The 16,696-nt window shown below is 41.0% G+C and overlaps 1 protein-coding gene across 1 annotated transcript in view; it reads left to right on the forward strand.

Annotated features, from left to right (window-relative positions):
- The window catches only part of pear1 (platelet endothelial aggregation receptor 1), a 57,311-nt gene that overhangs the window by 19,021 nt on the left and 21,594 nt on the right, over nucleotides 1-16,696 (forward strand). Inside the window, exons 2-5 of the mRNA XM_005923646.3 lie at nucleotides 5,658-5,768; nucleotides 6,360-6,461; nucleotides 6,556-6,656; nucleotides 13,182-13,274. Of these exons, the coding sequence (XP_005923708.1) occupies nucleotides 5,658-5,768; nucleotides 6,360-6,461; nucleotides 6,556-6,656; nucleotides 13,182-13,274 (407 nt within the window). The remainder of the gene's footprint in view (nucleotides 1-5,657; nucleotides 5,769-6,359; nucleotides 6,462-6,555; nucleotides 6,657-13,181; nucleotides 13,275-16,696) is intronic.

Genomic DNA, 16,696 nt, shown 5'->3' on the forward strand with positions numbered 1-16,696 from the left:
ATCATCAGCTTTTCTTATTTTTATTTTTTAAGTTGATTTTCCTTTCCTCTTTGACTTTCCCTTCCAGTGCCTGACTAATATTTTCTACCTCAGTCAGCTCGGCAACTGTGCAGAAACTAACGCAGAGACAGAAATCTGGGGTTAGATGGAAATTGGCGTCATGTGCCTTGCTTCAGATGTCACTAGACTCTAGTATTAAACTTACTATTAATATTAGCACCGCTGCCTGTTGCCTTTACAGTGATGCAGGAACTCATTTAGAAGATGATTCACTCCCTTATTTGCTAAAATCCAGAGTGATTTAGACCGAGCGTCGTCATCAATCCTGAGATAGACTCACTGAGACCGTCTTCCTGTAAAGGTCATTCAGGCAAGTTGGAGTTATGTTTTAAAATTAAGCAGCTGATAGCAGTCATGTGAAGAAGTGCATGTAAAATGTGTTCTTCTGTGGTCAGCTTTAGCTGCAACATTAAAGCTATCCACATGAAAACAGCTTTACCTTCTTTTACCTGCGCAACAAACAGAATAGCTTACATACATGCGTTTCATCCAGAAGCTACACAATAACATTACTGACAGACATATAACGCTGAGGACGCAGGGTCACGTGTTTGCTTCTTCAGCAATGTGTATTCTTTTATTAAAAGAGGAGAAAGTTTTTTAAAAAGCAGTCGAAATCTTGCTGAAACACAGGCTGAAAAAATGTGCTCAAACATTTACAAGAAAAGCTCCCAAATCATGTGTTCATCATAAAATCATGAGCTGATTTCTGGTAAAATAGTCATTTTCTTGAACATTTCTAAGTTTTTTCTATTTAATTTTCAGTTTGTTCTCATAAATTTCTGACTTTAATCTAAAACATTCTGATTTTCTGGTAGTTCCACATTTTTTTTTAATCTTACCTTAACCTCCTAAGACCGTACATCTTTCACGGCATACATTTTTAATTTCTCTTTGCTATTTGGGCTGATTATAGAACAGTGGCAGTATAATGTCAGTGGATATCAGGCCCTTGTAGAGCAAAATTTAGTATCTTGGTCCAGACAACCCAAACTGTGATGTCCACATATGTGGATTCCAGGTCCTAGAAGGTTAAACAACCTTAATAGGCCAGTTTTGCTTTTACATTCAGGAGCTGATAAATTAAAATCGATTAATATATCATCGATGTGACCAGGTGTGACTAGGTTTTTACAGTTTTGCATACTTCAGGGGTTTAAACAACAGAAGACACAAAAGTAGGCTGATTTCACAAGCCAATCGAACCCAAAAAGAGTAAAATAAGCTCATTTCTAAACCACACAGACTGCATGAGAACGTCACCAGGTTGTATTCCAGAACATGCTGAACTGGGTCCTAAATTTTGCAACATTTTCTCTAATAATTGTTGTAAAAAGGTGTAAATTGCTTCATAAATGTCACGAGAACAAAGAAAAAAGGGTTTCTCACAAACCCCGCTTAGTGTGTCCCCTCCAGTGCTAGCCCCTTCACTGTCATTACTCTTTATTATCTTGTCAGTCTGATGGGAATATTACCTTAATAAAATGGCTTTGTTGCATGAAGTCAAATGAAAATTATTTTAGGGCTGTCAGCACTTACAGATCCTGAAGGGCCTGTGATTGAAACTGAATATGGTAATAACATGAGTACAAATGTCTGGTGAGATTAATATAAAAGCAGTGCATCTGTTTTCATTCGGGCTCTGCTTTCTCTGAAGCCCCTGTGCGGTGGTGGAAGAAGCATTGCTTGGACTTCTAACAGCATTCTGCAGTCGGTGCAACGCGTGTGTGCACGAGCGGGACGCTGTTGACAGTGTGAGTGAAGAGAGGCCGCGCGAATTAACAAAATATCCTCGGATTCTAAAAATACTTCAGCTTATGGGACTCATTTGATGTGTAATGTCTCCAGACATGTGTGTGTGTGTGTGTGTGTGTGTGAGCGTACGCTCGTGTATGGCACTTTGCTTATTTTCTATTGTTTAAAGAGCCACATGAAAGTTTCCCTACGCTCAGTAAGATTGTCTGTTTTTTTCATCACAAACACAACCAGAAATATGTTGGCGCAGTCGCTACTATTGTGGTTTTTTTTTACTGATCCTGGTCCAGATTTTACATTATGTGTCCAGTGGATTTGAACTGTGGAGGTGTGTACACATTACTGCCAGCTGGCTGTAAGCTCAATGCATCAAATAGGAGTGGAAAAAGGTTTAGGATACATAAAGCACGCTTTTGTGCTGCAGCCAAACTTGTCCAAGTGAAAAGGTTCAGGACTGCAGTCTGGAAGAAGCTCAAGGAAAATAATGGTTGCTCACGGCTGAATGTAATGGAGTAAAGGCCATTATGTGAGGAGGAGGAGGAGGAGGGAAGAAGAGTCAGTCTGTCCACTGGTCAAGTGGAGGTGCTTTCTCTAAAAGCACCTGCCGTTCTTTGTTGCACTAAAACAAGCAGGGTTGCCTCCCTGAAGACCTCCAGATGATGATACTACCACCTGGAGCTCCAGGCGTCTCCCTGCTCCACCTTTCCACTGTAGGTAACTTCAACATGCAACGCAAACAGCGAGCGACTTCCAAACAGCCCCATCTGCGCTCATTACTCGCTCTTTCTCACTGTTTAAGAATTCCCATGCGGTTTGAAGCTTTTCTCTAATGAAGCACAATTAAAATGAAAAGAAGGTAATGAAAAATATTTACCCCCAGTCCAATGAAGTGCCTTGGGAAGTTGATGACTGCTCTTAATAAAAGCCATATGCCTGTTCTTATAAAATCCTGTTTTTGTGGCACACATTTCTTAGGCGTTGGCTGTTGTGCCAGTAAATGAATTAACTCCTGACAGTGGGTAGGAGAGCAGTAAAAGGCAGTTTATCAGAAGCAGGAGATTCGTGCTGCAGTCGTCACCGTGCCAAATCTCCAGCAGAGATAACCAGTCGTTGGACTTTATGGAAAGGCGTTCGTTGAACTGAGATGTTTATGCTGAAGCGCTTCGATAAACACGTCACATTATCTTTTTTCCTGGTCTTACGTTAGCATATAGAACAATTTGGTAAACATATCTGAGGTGGCTCTGACGGGAAATGAACAGCTGACCTTGGCAGTATTAGAGGCATGCATTATTCATCAAGCTGGAGGGAAATCTTTTTTTTTTTTTCGTTTCAGGAAACATCCCAAAATTTCCAAAGCGGTGACTTGAAATGCAAACATGCACATGAAAAGTGAGCAAAACCACAAATAAGCGACATACAGAAGGCGGGATATAAACTACAGCCAGCCACCGAGGCCGAATCTGCAAATCAGAGTTTTTCCACTGGCTTCGAGTTTACATTATAAACCTTGACCAATGTTTTAGTTCCTTAAACTATGACAACAGATCTTTTCATGTGACAACATGTTAAAATATCCATTAAAAATCCAATCTGGGTTGAAAGTTGATACTCTTTTCCCAGCACCAGGACCAGCTTGCAGCTGTTATTCAAGCACAACCTCCAGCCACTTTTCAGAAGCGTCCTTGCAGTGCAGTGGATACAGCATTGCTGTGCTCTGTTTATTGTTCCATGTGTATTAGAGGTGACAGCTTTTAGAACAGCCCAGTAACCATATTTATCTGGTCATTGTTTCACAGCTGTCATTTATTCTCTAAATTAAAGTTTTGATTAAGTCGAAGTTTTAAAAAAAAAGTAGTTTTTAATACGTCACTGTGGTCATGTTGTTGTTTTATCTTAACACTCTCCTAAGTGTCTTTGATCCTTCTGAGCCCACAGCTGTCTGTTCTGGCCTTGAAGTTGTTAAGGTGTGATTGTGGTTGTTGTATATTGTGTGCAGTTATGTTAAGGTAGTGTCGTAGCTTTAACAGTTTATAGTCACCTGTCCAGTGCACGAGTACGTTTTATTGAGCTTATTGTAAGACTTGGGATTTTTGTTAGCTGAAAGAACTGGTTGATCTCTACTTGCCTTTAAATGAGGACTCAGTGCAGGAGCACAGAGAAGCCTAAACCACAGAGAGATGCTGCATCTCTCTGTGGTTTAGAGAGATTCACAGCACCATCACCTTGCTGTGATGGTGCTGTGAACACTTAGGGGTAAAAATAGGCCCACAGCCCCTTTTTTTGTCTTTTTTTATTCTTAGCACTGAAGGGGTGATGAAACGAGCAACAATAAATGGTTACGTTGCTGTGACGCACTTCATGTGACAGCTCTTCAGAACAAATTTTGATGTGACATAATGTTCCTAAAATTCTGGATGGGAATTCACGATTCCCATAGGAAAAATGACTTGATTAGTGGATGTGTACTCTGCCGAAGTCACTGGTGGTCATGCTACAGCTATTCACCAAGTTCAGCTTCTTGTCATGAAACTTTAAACAAACATGCACGACTCCCTCAGGATTTCAAGGGGTTTTGCAGACTATATACAACTCCTGAGAGTGATAGCAAGAACAGTGTGAGCAATCCAGAACAGGACTGAGGATGTGGAAAACATACTGCAACATGCATGAAAAGGAACGTCACGCTCTGTGCTTGCTGTGTGGACCGCCTCCAAGTTCTCAGGTTTAAGGTTGCAGAGAGGCCTGAGTGGATTATGAAATTTACATGTATGGATACAGCCGTGTTCTTGGAGAACAGGGATTCACTTTCACAGCTTTGGTGACTTTAAGTGAGGTCTAATCACAAACAACAATGAAGAAATTTTGTCCACTAAGAATCTTAAGAAAGAAACTTCTTTCCACTCGTCAGAGATCTGAGATGTTTCCACATGAGCTGCTTGACTGAAAATACTCTCAGTCTGGGGTTGAAGTGTCACCGTCTCAACATATCAGAGAGCTCTCAATGGTAACATGCAGCTGATATGAGAAGCTGTGACCAAAATTCTGTCAGAGGGGAATTGTTGAGAAAACAGTAAAACAGTGAGGACTGGACCGATGGCAACATAATGTCCTTGTTTCGTTATATTCCCACGATGCTTTCACCAGAAGGCTCACACAACCAGCCTTCTGAACTTGTGTTCAGGATATTTTTAGGGGGAAATCATCTCCCTTCGGCTCCTTGAGAGCCTGACAGGGTCGCCCGAGCCGAGGCGCGCTCTCTCGGGCTGATCTCTGATCGGATCCAGATGCTGCTGGAGTGTGGAAGGGGACAGCACAGGAGCGTGGAGGCTTCACGGCAGCACTGATTGATAGGGGTCAGGATCAAGTTAGGAGTCACATTTCCTGACTGTGATCCCTCTTTCTGTCTCATTTTCTCTCCTCCTAATGCTCTAACCATACCCAGCCATCGCGTCTGCTGTCACGGTGTCTCCCGACGCCTGTGTTTTATGCTCTCGGCTGAGACGGCACAGAGCTCAGCGGGCAGCGTTACGCTCAAGTCTGGCACTTTGCCTCACCTCTGCTGAGCTTTAATGAAGTCTTTTACTTTCATTTAACTAGAATTTGTGGGTGCCCCAAACTAGTCTTTCAATGAATCTTTCCATCCTCCAAACTGTGAAGTGTTAATAATAGCAAAGCAAAAACAAAACAACGAGTGTAAAACTCCAGCTGTAGAATATTTTCCACAGTGTGATTGAACAGAAGAGGTTTAAAGCTCAGATTTGTCACTGTTGCTTGTTCCATCAGCCAGTCACATATGTAACATATGTCCACTGTAAGTCTCTGCTTCTCCTTCCCTTCAGGACCATGCCGACCCTGCAGAGCTCTGCCGTCCTGCTGCTTTTTAGCATCCTGATTGGACTGAGCTGCTCTCTGGACCCAAGAGACCCCAATGTGTGCAGCACGTGGGAGAGGTGAGGCCTGCTTAAACACACAAACAAACAACTGTCACTGTTATGATACAATGTAATCATCATACATTGCATATATGAAAAAATGCAATTTACTAAATTTAAAAGTTAAAGTGGTCAGACGAGACATTAGGACACAAAAACAGCCAAATAAAAAGAACATTGGTGTTATTTATGGTACCTCCTCTGTGGAGGCTCAAAGTCAACTTTCTAATTAAATTTCAGCATCACTTTTATTGCTTTAGTCATTTGTGTTTAGGATAAAACTATTTGGGTGACTAACAGACCAATCAAATGCAAGAAAACAGAGTTCAGTCAGACAATTTACTGTAAAACAGATACATGACATGTCTTTACTAAACTGAGGCCACAGTATGGCAGAAATTTACAATGGCATCGAGTGTTGTTGATGTCATCTACACCCAGAGTGTGTGCTTCAATTCTGTCAATTCCATCTTTCTCACAGACTCATCTAATAGCTATTTAGATAATTCAGACAGGACTGATGATGATGACGAACAACACTGCCACTCATAAAAAATCTCCTATGAGTGGGTGTAGTATTTACACTGTTTCTGCTGTTCTGCCTTACAGCTTCACCACCTCAGTAAAGGAGTCCTACTTGCATCCTTATGACCAAGTGGGAGAGGAGCCCTGCTCGGATCCACGGACTTCCTACAAATGCATGCGCCACAGGTAGCTGAAGCAGAATGACTCATTTCCTTCCTGACTTCCTCTTCCTGCCAGGGGATAGTCAAAACATAATGTGCGCCCTATGTTATTCTTTCAGGATCACCTACAAAACAGCCTACAGGCAGGCGGTGAAGACTGATTACCGCAAGAGATACCAGTGCTGTCCAGGCTACTACGAGAGTCGAGGCAAATGTGTCCGTAAGTAGCTGTGGAAACCTTTGCACTCTTTGCTCTTACTCGTGCATCAGTGTCATGTTACTAAGACAGAAAGGTGAGACAAATCGGTCTGGAGAACTTTTAACAGAGACCAAAACCAACATTAAAGTTCTCTCTACAAGAATGAAACAAGATAGATGTGAGTAATGATTAGACTGTTACATTTTTCCTTATACTAAAGATGTACAGCCACAGCGATGCTACTCACTGGTTTCACTTAACAAGGCAGCGAAGTTTAAAGTTATTAGCTAAGTGGAGCAAGTTACATACAAGTGGAGCAGGTGCGATGCACGGACACAGTTATCTTCTAATTGGTGTCTCACAACAGGCTGATAAAAATACAAGGCTGTGTCATAGACAGACATTTATTAGTTAATTCTATTTAAGTGTATTCTGTTGCACTTCTATTTAAAAACAGGAATACAGCGAACACGGTGCAGAGAACCTCACCAGACAGCTCTCAGGAAAACTGCAGTTCCTCTTGTGGCCACTTGTGACTGGTTTGAAAAACAGCCCAATCCCCTTTGACTTAAAAGGGGATTCCCTTAAAAGGGAAAAACTTAAAAGCATTAGAAATCATGTGAACAGCTGGTGTTAAAAACAGCATCCCCCCCCCTCCCAACCCCCACCATAATAACAACCGTATTATTGGTTGTATAACTCGAGCTTTAGCCGGCACCCTGCAAGGCCTCATCTTCAAATTCAAGTCATTGAATCTATCGAGGATGAGAGATTAACAGAATTATCTGAAGACACACAGCTTATTGTGCAGCTTATTGTGAGGCACAGCCTGTCCAGCAGGTTTCTCAGGGACAAGATAAGTGTCTGTGCATCTGTACAGGTTGTGGCTGCTGCTTTGCTCTGCCCTGTCATCCAAATATGTCACCTTTTGTCTTTAAAAAAAGCTGACGTGGAAGCAGCCAAAATACTAATGTTAAGGCACTGAAACGAAGAGTACAAAAGGAAAAGCATTCTGACACTGGCTTATAGACAAAAACAACATCAACCAAGTCAATCAGTACCAACACACTGATTAGTTTGCAAGCAATACTGTGCTACATTTGTGCACCCAGTAACTCATTCACATTACTCAAAGAAAGTGTTTTATTTCCTCTTTTTCCATGCAGTATGCATCGTCAGTATGAGCAGCACGTGGCACACGAATAACCAAAATTGTAGGTTCACTACCCACTGGAGTTTCTCATCCTGCTGGCAGTAATTGCTGGAATCTTTCAGAAAAATATATTTGATGTGTTTTCATTCCAAGATTTCACATCATTTTAGGAACTTTTGTTATAATAGTTAAGCTTCTGTTGAGTTCAGACGTGCGGCACTGCTGCCTCTGCAGCTCAAAGCAAAGAATGCTCCATATCAGTGTCATCATTTGTATGAATTCAGCATTTGATCAGCTTGTTTTCATGTATCATGATGCAAAAATAAAGTATGTAAGCTCATTTTTTAAATAAGTAAGTATTCTATATCCTATATATTCATTTTTTCTTCTCTAGTGATGGTGGCCTTAAAGTAAGAGGAGCTAAAGCAGCTTGTTGGTAGAGGATGAACTGACGGGCTGCACTGAGACCCATTAAAACCTGAATCATACAAAGATTCTTCAGTAAAGTCAGAGAGTAAAAATATGACGCTGGAAATGAGTATAATACATTCATTAAAAAATTACATTATAGAGTAGTAAAGCAATTTTACCAATCCATTTTTACAGCTTCATTTTAATTAAAGTTAAAACTTTCAACCACATTGATTTGATTTGTGCCTCAGGTATTGTATAATCATGTTGTCTTATAATTGCTGTACATCTAAATGACCCCAACTTAAATATACGTGGAAGTATTTGGTGCTCTTTTAAATGGCATCACAATTTGAACTGCAAAAACAAAACAACTTAACAGGTAAACTCATAATCTCATCATTATCTAATGTTCTGCTTAAAAACATGGTTCTTCTTGTTCATGAAGATGTTACTCAAGGTGTATGTACACCTAAACAGTGTGACACGCTCATCACCCACAGCAGCCTCTCCCACCAGGAGAGTTTGCCCAACAATGTAATGTAAATTGCTCAGAACCAGCTTGAGGAACATGACAAAGATCCCAATATGCCAAATCTGCCTCCAACCTCTCAAGATCCCCGTCTGACTGAGCATCCAAGGAATAAACTGGTACAAACCCAATTTTCTGTGGCTTCACATTGCAAGCCACACGACTCAGAAATCCACCATCCATGCCCTGAAGGGGCAGAGTGGGTTTGTTGGTACAAGGGAGACACAATATTAACCCCACTTGTAGAAATAAGACTCTGTAGGTGGAAGTTTGAAGTTATCGGCTTTTTCACACAAACGTGGGGCGCCTGAGTTTGTCAGTTTATATAAAAAAAGTATTTTTAATAATATAAAAGTTGTTCATGATACACTCAAAACAATAATTCTTTGCCCTCATGGACACAAAGCAATAAATGTGAGTGAAATAAAACTGAAATATATTAAATCAAGTAATTAATCATTAAGGAAAATATGATTTGAATGTATACAAATCAAGTCAATTTAATTTGACCAGATATCATTAAATGTAACATTTTCCATTGTACTTATGTAACAAAATGAAAAGTTAGTTAAAGTCGGCATTCTGGGTTAAAATATTTATTTGAGTGTATTACCACCGATGAAGAGACCCAACTGTCATCATACAAGGACATGTTTCTATTGGTCCAGACTCAGTATGTCAGCTCTCTGGACATACTGATATAATGGAATTCAGGCACGAAACACATTGAATTTAAGACATGAGTAAATATCACATAAGGTTATAGTACTTCTTTATTAAGAAGTATTCTAATGCAAAGGGCTAAAATTTGCAAGAAAGCAGTAAATACGTGCACATTTAAACCCTGATCTGCAAAGCAATTCACCCATTGTGCATCACTTTGTAACTGATGGTTAGTTAGTAACCAACTGATGTTGCAAAGGTGACGCTGTGTAGTGTATTTACCACAGTCAACAGTTTCTTCAGACCCGTTGGTATTTGCTTCAATCACTTGCCTGAAACATGACGCAGGTTTAATCGGGAGCTTTGTGTCTCTCTCCACATGGCTGCTACTCTCTTCTTGGCTGGTTTAAACAATGTGACTGATCAGTGTCGTCGCATAGGTTGGACCTGTTGCAGCTGTCAGCAGCGCACTGACACTCTCTTATTGCTTACAAACAGCAGCGACAGATATAAATAACACGAAACCACTCGTGAGCCTGCATGGTTTGAGGAAATTCTACAGTAGCTTCACAGACCTTCCCATTCATCGCTGGATGATCTTAGGAGTAAAGTATGATAATAAGAAGGCTTGCGTGCTTTGTGCTTGAAAAACTGACATTTTGTAGACGGATGCTTGTCGCCCAGCAGAGATAATATGCGTTTACGGTTGCCTATTGTGTGCCACCTTTAGCCCAACCTCTGATTTTCATGACTGACACGAGAAAGGCCAGAACGGAACCAGATGAGCGTGTTTTGAGCTTTGTAATTGAAATATCCTCCATCGACGTGTCATCTATAGCTCTGAACCCAGTTTCTGTACAATGTAGTGTTTTTTTCTAAATATATATAATTACCTATAATTATGTTTACCTTGTTCGTTTGATGACATGTTAGATCCCCAAGTTTCCCTCCCCCAGTATCCGCACGCCTTCAATTAAAGGGGAAAAAGTAATCAGTAAAATTACTGTTTATTGAGTTTGAATTGAAAGAAAAACATGTGCATTCGCAGCACGTTGCTGTCAGCAGAGAAAACGCTTTTGTAACAAAAAAATTAAAGAGATTTGTAGTCTCCAGTCATAAATGCATGTTTGAATTCACTTAATTAACAGCAGAGCCGTTTATGATGTTGGCTTGCGCACAGCTGAGAGACTCTTTTTACAAGGAAGCTCCTTGACAGTCTGAATGGCATCTTAACGCTGGAGCTTTCAATTGCATGGTTGAGCCCAGCTGTCGAGCTGGCAGCTCGTGCGCCGCTTACAATGGGTGGAATACATTTACAGGGAAATAATACAGTTGAATAGATTTTGATTGTATAAACAACTCGGATTTGTTGCTTTGAAATCTATTTCATGGTGTTTAATGATTAAAAGAACAAAATCATGCCGACATGAAGCATAATTAGTAACTCTGGAATCTTACAAAAAATGGAAAAAGCTTAGCTGCAAGGATTAATCAATCAATGAACCAAGCAGTAGAAAATCAATTTGTCATTTTTGTGATGATTTGTTGCACTTCTGTTTTGTATCATTGCAAACTGAATATCTTTGGAGCTGCACAGAAGACGTCTGAAGATGTCGTCCCAGCTTCTGGAAAGTCATCTGTTATTTTTTATTTGCTTTACTTTAAAGAGATTTTGCAGACTTTTACACAATGATTCCACAAAATAATCTGCAGTTTAATTGTTTTCTTTTCTTCAGCTTGTTTCTTGCAGTCTTCAGTGGCAGACAGTGACTCTGACTCAAACTTGATTTGAGTGAAAGTGAGTTTGTTCTTTCAAAGCCAGGAAAAAGCTTGTTGCTGCCATTGATTACGACAACGTCTTATTCACACATCACTGCAATGTCTCTGTAAACCGGACTCATCACAGCGCATCAAGTCTAACTTTTAAACCAATAACTCATCGCCGTGTCCTGTAGTCTGCTGTTGGCCGGCCATCTCGCTCTTGAGTCATGGGTATGTTTTTATTTACGAGGCCATGCTGGACAAACTACCCTCATATCTTCGGAGTGATTTCATGGAGCTCATCGTCCAATCATAATCTCCCAAGACACATCCCCCGCTGCCTGTTCCAGCGTATGAAGAGAAAACAGTATGTTTGCTACTGCAGCCAGTATGAGTTTGCAGAAACAAATTGAGTTAAATATGTGGTATCCATTAGGTAAAAGGCTTAACTAACCTAGCAGTAAATTGTTCTTTTAGTCTGGACTGTATATAAAAGAAGGACATAGGTAATGCAACATCACCAACTGGTTAATGGACTCTGGTTTTAAAGCCTTGAGTTGGTCATTTTGATCATCACCATCTCGGTTTATTGAAACCAAGCATGATAACGAGGGATACTTCTACCAAGGATAACTTGGCTGAGCTATGACGTGAAGGGATTTTGCAGTGATACCAGACTGACTGAAAAAAGCAACATATCAGACTATTAATTAAATAAATGGTTGTTTGCATGTGAATGGCTTCAGTCTGTACCATAAAGAAAGACATGTTTTTAGGTTTTCTTAGGATCAGTTGTTTTGCAGTTTGAAAGGTTAAGTTGAAAGGTAACTTATAGGTCTATAATTTTCAAAATAAACCCCAAACCTTCAGTTTAGTTCAGTTTTATTCATATAAAGCCAGTTCACAACAATGGTCACCTCAAGGTGCTGTATATTGTTGGTAAAGCTCCTACAGAATTAGAAAGAAAACCTCAACAATCAGACAGTTTCATTGTGCAACACTTGGCCACTGTGGGAAAGAAGAACTCCCTCTCCACAGGAAGAGGCTTCCAGCAGAACCATGCTCAGGGAGGGGCAGCCATCTGCCACCACTGGTTGACATAAAGAGACAGGAAAGAACACACACGGTTGTCAGAAGATAAAATCTGATGATATCCAGTAGTAATATAAACACATGGAGAATGAAATAGGTGTGGAGAAGAAAAACCTAGTGCGTCATGGGAAGTCACTGGGCATAGCTGAATGGATGGCAGCATAACTACGGGATGGTCTAGGGTCATTATATCCAGCCCTAACTATATGCTTTATCAAACATGGAAAGTTTGAAGGCTATTCTTTAGAAGGCAGACTCTCAGAGAGGGCGTTTGTCTCCTGAAACCAAACCCGGAGCTGATAGCTGAGCGCTCTGCCTCCCATTCCACTTTTAGAAATTCTTGGAAACACAAGCAGTCTGAGAGTGAAGTGTTGTGTTGGGCTGATACATGGGTCTTTAAGATACGATGGGGCCTATTGTATGTGACGAGACGGATTTGAAATTTACAATAAAATGCAGAAGTCAAACCTGCCGCTGAGACCATAATCTGGTGTTTAGTGAACGTCATTTTCTCTTATTTATAGACGGACTACTTCCTGCACCAGACTGATCACCCCTTGCTTGCAGATAGAAAGAATGCAGGTTTATGCATTGCTTTTTAAAAACTGCGCATGTCAATTTTTCATACACACACCTGTCTGTTAGTAAGTCTTCATTTTCTTTGTGCCCTCATACTTTGTAACCTGGTTTTTACAACAGTTTTATTTGCGTGCCTGATGTTGGATCGTCCTGATTGAAAGCACTTGGCGGGTCTCTCTGGAAAAAGAGGTCACCAGCCTCAGTGGAACCTGGTTAAATAAAAAGCTACTGTGCTTTTGTGACATTATCCAGTTTTCTGGCCAAAAGCTTGAGATAACGTAAACATTAAAGCTTCTTTAAAACCCCGACCCTTCTCCACAAATCTGTTTCTAATTCTGTTCCTTCTCACCAACAGCTCGCTGCACTAAGGAGTGCGTCCACGGCCGGTGTGTCGCTCCAGATCGCTGCCAGTGTGAGGGAGGCTGGCGAGGAGATGACTGCTCCAGCGGTATGAATCAGCCTTCCTCTCGCTTACAGACATTTCCTCACTCTCGTCTCTTCTCTCATTTGCTGTTTCTCCTGTTGCTTTCGTCTCTTTCCCTTTCCCTTCAGCTCCACAGAAAAAATACACTTCACATTCACAACAGGAAATGAGCAATGGCCATTAGTCAAGTGGCTGATCTTCACATACACCTCTCCATCACACACTGAAGCCTCTCCAATGGAAACAGCAAGGGAGCATTACCGCATGCACAGCAGTGACTCATTTATATCAGACTCAGTCCAGAAACCAGTTTACTAGTCCACAAGGACGCTGAGCTGAACCTCCAACGTCCGTTCACGGTTACTGACAAAAAAAGAAGAAGCAATGTCAAGTCAGCTTTTCTTAAAAAAGCAGACATGTGCTGTCAAAATAAAAGGAATAAAACAATCACTACCTACAAACACAAGCAGTGAAGAGGTGGTAAGATAAGTCCTGTTTCATGCACAGAAAGGAGTCCATAAAGAAGAGTTAAGGCTGATCCTGCTGCACTTTTTGGCTCCTGTTACAGAACTGAAGTCAGCAGAAATGGTTATATAACCACTGAGAGTCGTGAATCTAACCCTGTTTGCCTTTTTTGAAATCTTTTTAAATTTGATCATCCAAACAGTGGAGTGTGAACTCAGAGCTGCATTTTTAAGGGGCTCCTGTTTCCCCCGTTTTCCACTATATTCAGCCCCATTTCATCGCACTCAGCTGGGTCAACAGTACACAGCCCCCCTCTTCTGTTTTCCCCCATTCGTTTGCAGAGAGCAGGAATTAGCTTTAGCGGGTAGCGGTTGATGCCTTGACAGTGGGATGATGGGAAGAGGAAATGGAAAATGTTACCCCACTCTCCTTCTTTTGCATGGCTCACTTCTCTCTGTCTCTTCTTACACCTCCCTGCTACCCTAACCCACACTTTAAGTTTCTTCTTTTCTTTTCTCCTCTTCCACTCCTTTTTCTTCTTGGCTCCTGTAATGGAGTCTTTCTTGGCAAAATATGACCCCACACTTCCTGGATGCCTGTGTGTTGAGCTAGTTAGCTGTGGGAAAGAGGAGAGGGGCCTAATGTTTTCATACTGAAAACATTCTGAATATAGAGACTAGATTTAGAAGGGAGATGGCTCAGCGTGACAAAAAAATAGAGGAGGGGGTTGGGATGAAATGGACAAACAGGCAATGAAGCCTCTGGTATTCCTCACGGATAGATTTTCTAGCTCCCAGCAGGTTTTTCAGGGACCCTGAAGGGTGAATTCCAAAAATCACCAGTGAGTGCTGCTTGTTAGGTGATCAGGAGATTATGTGGACTTTGGATGCAAGCAAAACCCAAGGCGCTGCTTGGACAATACACACGGGAAAAGGAAGAATGTTCCCATCGTGTCTGTCTGCATTCTTCATAAAGGACACTGAACACATGCCAGCTCTGAAGCGTGCAGCAGTTAGTGGCTTTACTTGCATGCAGTAATGCAGATTCCAGTTTGAATCACAGTAGTGGTCAAATTAATGACTCGTCCTGTGGCTAAATAGTCATATCTTCAACTCAGAAGGGAGGAGGATTTTCTGTTTAACTTTATTTAGAAATTCTTTTTTTACAAGATTAACTATTTTTAATGCTGTACATACGCAGGGACAGAACGCCAATGCCACTGAAATATCAATAAGAACTCAAATTAATTTATAATTTAAGCTTGTTTTGTAGTTTTACTGCCACAAGTTGAGTAGCAAGGTTTGTTTTATAGGATCATTCATGTGTATGTATGCAAGTGTGAGGTGCATAAGAGCCCTGTGATCCTGTGAAAATCCATATTTAAGGTTTGCAATTTAGGATAATGTCACTTTGATTAAAAAAAACTGTATATATATATATATGGCTGCTTCCTTTCATTGGTCACCACAGGGGCTCATCTGCTTCCATCTCACCCTATTATTAGCATCCTCTTATGTAACACCAAGTCTCTCCATGTCCTCCTTCACTACATCCATGACTCTGTGGTCTTCCTTTTTTCCTCCTGCCTGGAAGCTCTGTCTTTATTATGTTTTGTCCAGTATATCCACTCTCTCCTCTGCACTTGTTCAAACTGTCTGTCTAACACCAGTCTTTTCTAATCTTGTCCATCCTGGTCACTCACCTCCAGCTCGGCCTCCTGTTTTTCTGTCAGCACCACCATCCCCAAACCAAACATCACAGCAGGTCTCACTGCCATCTTGGAAACCTTCCCTTTCACTCTTGCAGCTGTCCTTCTGTCACACATCACCCCTGACACTCAGCTCCATCCTGCCTGCACTGTCTTCTTCATTTCTCTTGTGGACTGTCTGTTTTTTGGGTGGTTGATCCTAGATTTTTAAACTCAACCACCTTTACCAGCTCTCCTCCGTACCAACTTCATCCCAGCCTCCCCCGCCACACTTTTATTCTGTAGGATAAATTTCTCTAATCAAAGTTGAGAAAATGTGTTTCTCAGATATTTCATAGTTCAAAATTGAAGGCCATCATTTCTGCACGTGTTACTGTGATAACCTATCAGGCACAGGGCAGGTTAATGAAGCACTTTCACAGATGCAAACACTTAGAAAGGAAAATGGGCCTTCAATGCTCCTTTGACATCAACGTTTGGGGAATTTTGACTCTATTATAATGATTAAATCAGTGCTGGACATAGGTTGGCTAAAGTACGTGAAACAAACAGATGTGAATAATTAACTGATGAAGGACTCAGCCAGCTGGGAGCTCAGAAATCACATCTCCAATGAGGGAGTGATGATAAGATTTGTTTGATAGCATTTGATTCTTGTTATGTGTCATATTATGAACCGATTCATTATCATATTTGTGTGGAGAAGAGCCTGCTAACTCTCAAACTCATAACACTGAGTAGAAACGGAATAAAAACGCTTCCATGTGAATCAGGTAAGCAGAGGCTCTACTGCCTACTACTAATGGCTCAGTTTGAAGTCATTGTTTTGCAATGTGCAGCTGTTGGAAAACTATGCCAGCTCTGATAAACGGAGGTGATAGTCTTGGAGTCATGTAATTCTCATGGAAATCGAGAGCTGGTTCCCAACTGGAAGCAGTACTTGATTCTAATCCATTGTTGTACTGCAAACTGTTGTCAGCAAATATCCAGTTGTGGACATCTGCAGTTGCAAAATTACTAGACATAAATCTAAAGCATCCGTATCCAAACATAGTTTTTTAGATGAGTTTAAGGACATACAGAATCATGTTTTGGATAATTCTATTGGCCGCTGCAGGTTTGGCAGAGACTTGGTGGTGCGAACATTTAGAGTAACGGAGCCCTGTTTGGGCCTTTTGGCTGTTCTGTTTCCACTGAAATCATGTGTCTCATGATGTGACGCAGCAATACTGCAACAGCTTGACTGTTCAGTTCAGTTTAAAAAAAAAGTGAG

The sequence above is a fragment of the Haplochromis burtoni genome, unplaced genomic scaffold (assembly GCF_018398535.1).
Source record: "Haplochromis burtoni strain Fernald_Lab_line unplaced genomic scaffold, NCSU_Asbu1 Contig_64, whole genome shotgun sequence".
Taxonomy (NCBI): domain Eukaryota; kingdom Metazoa; phylum Chordata; class Actinopteri; order Cichliformes; family Cichlidae; genus Haplochromis; species Haplochromis burtoni.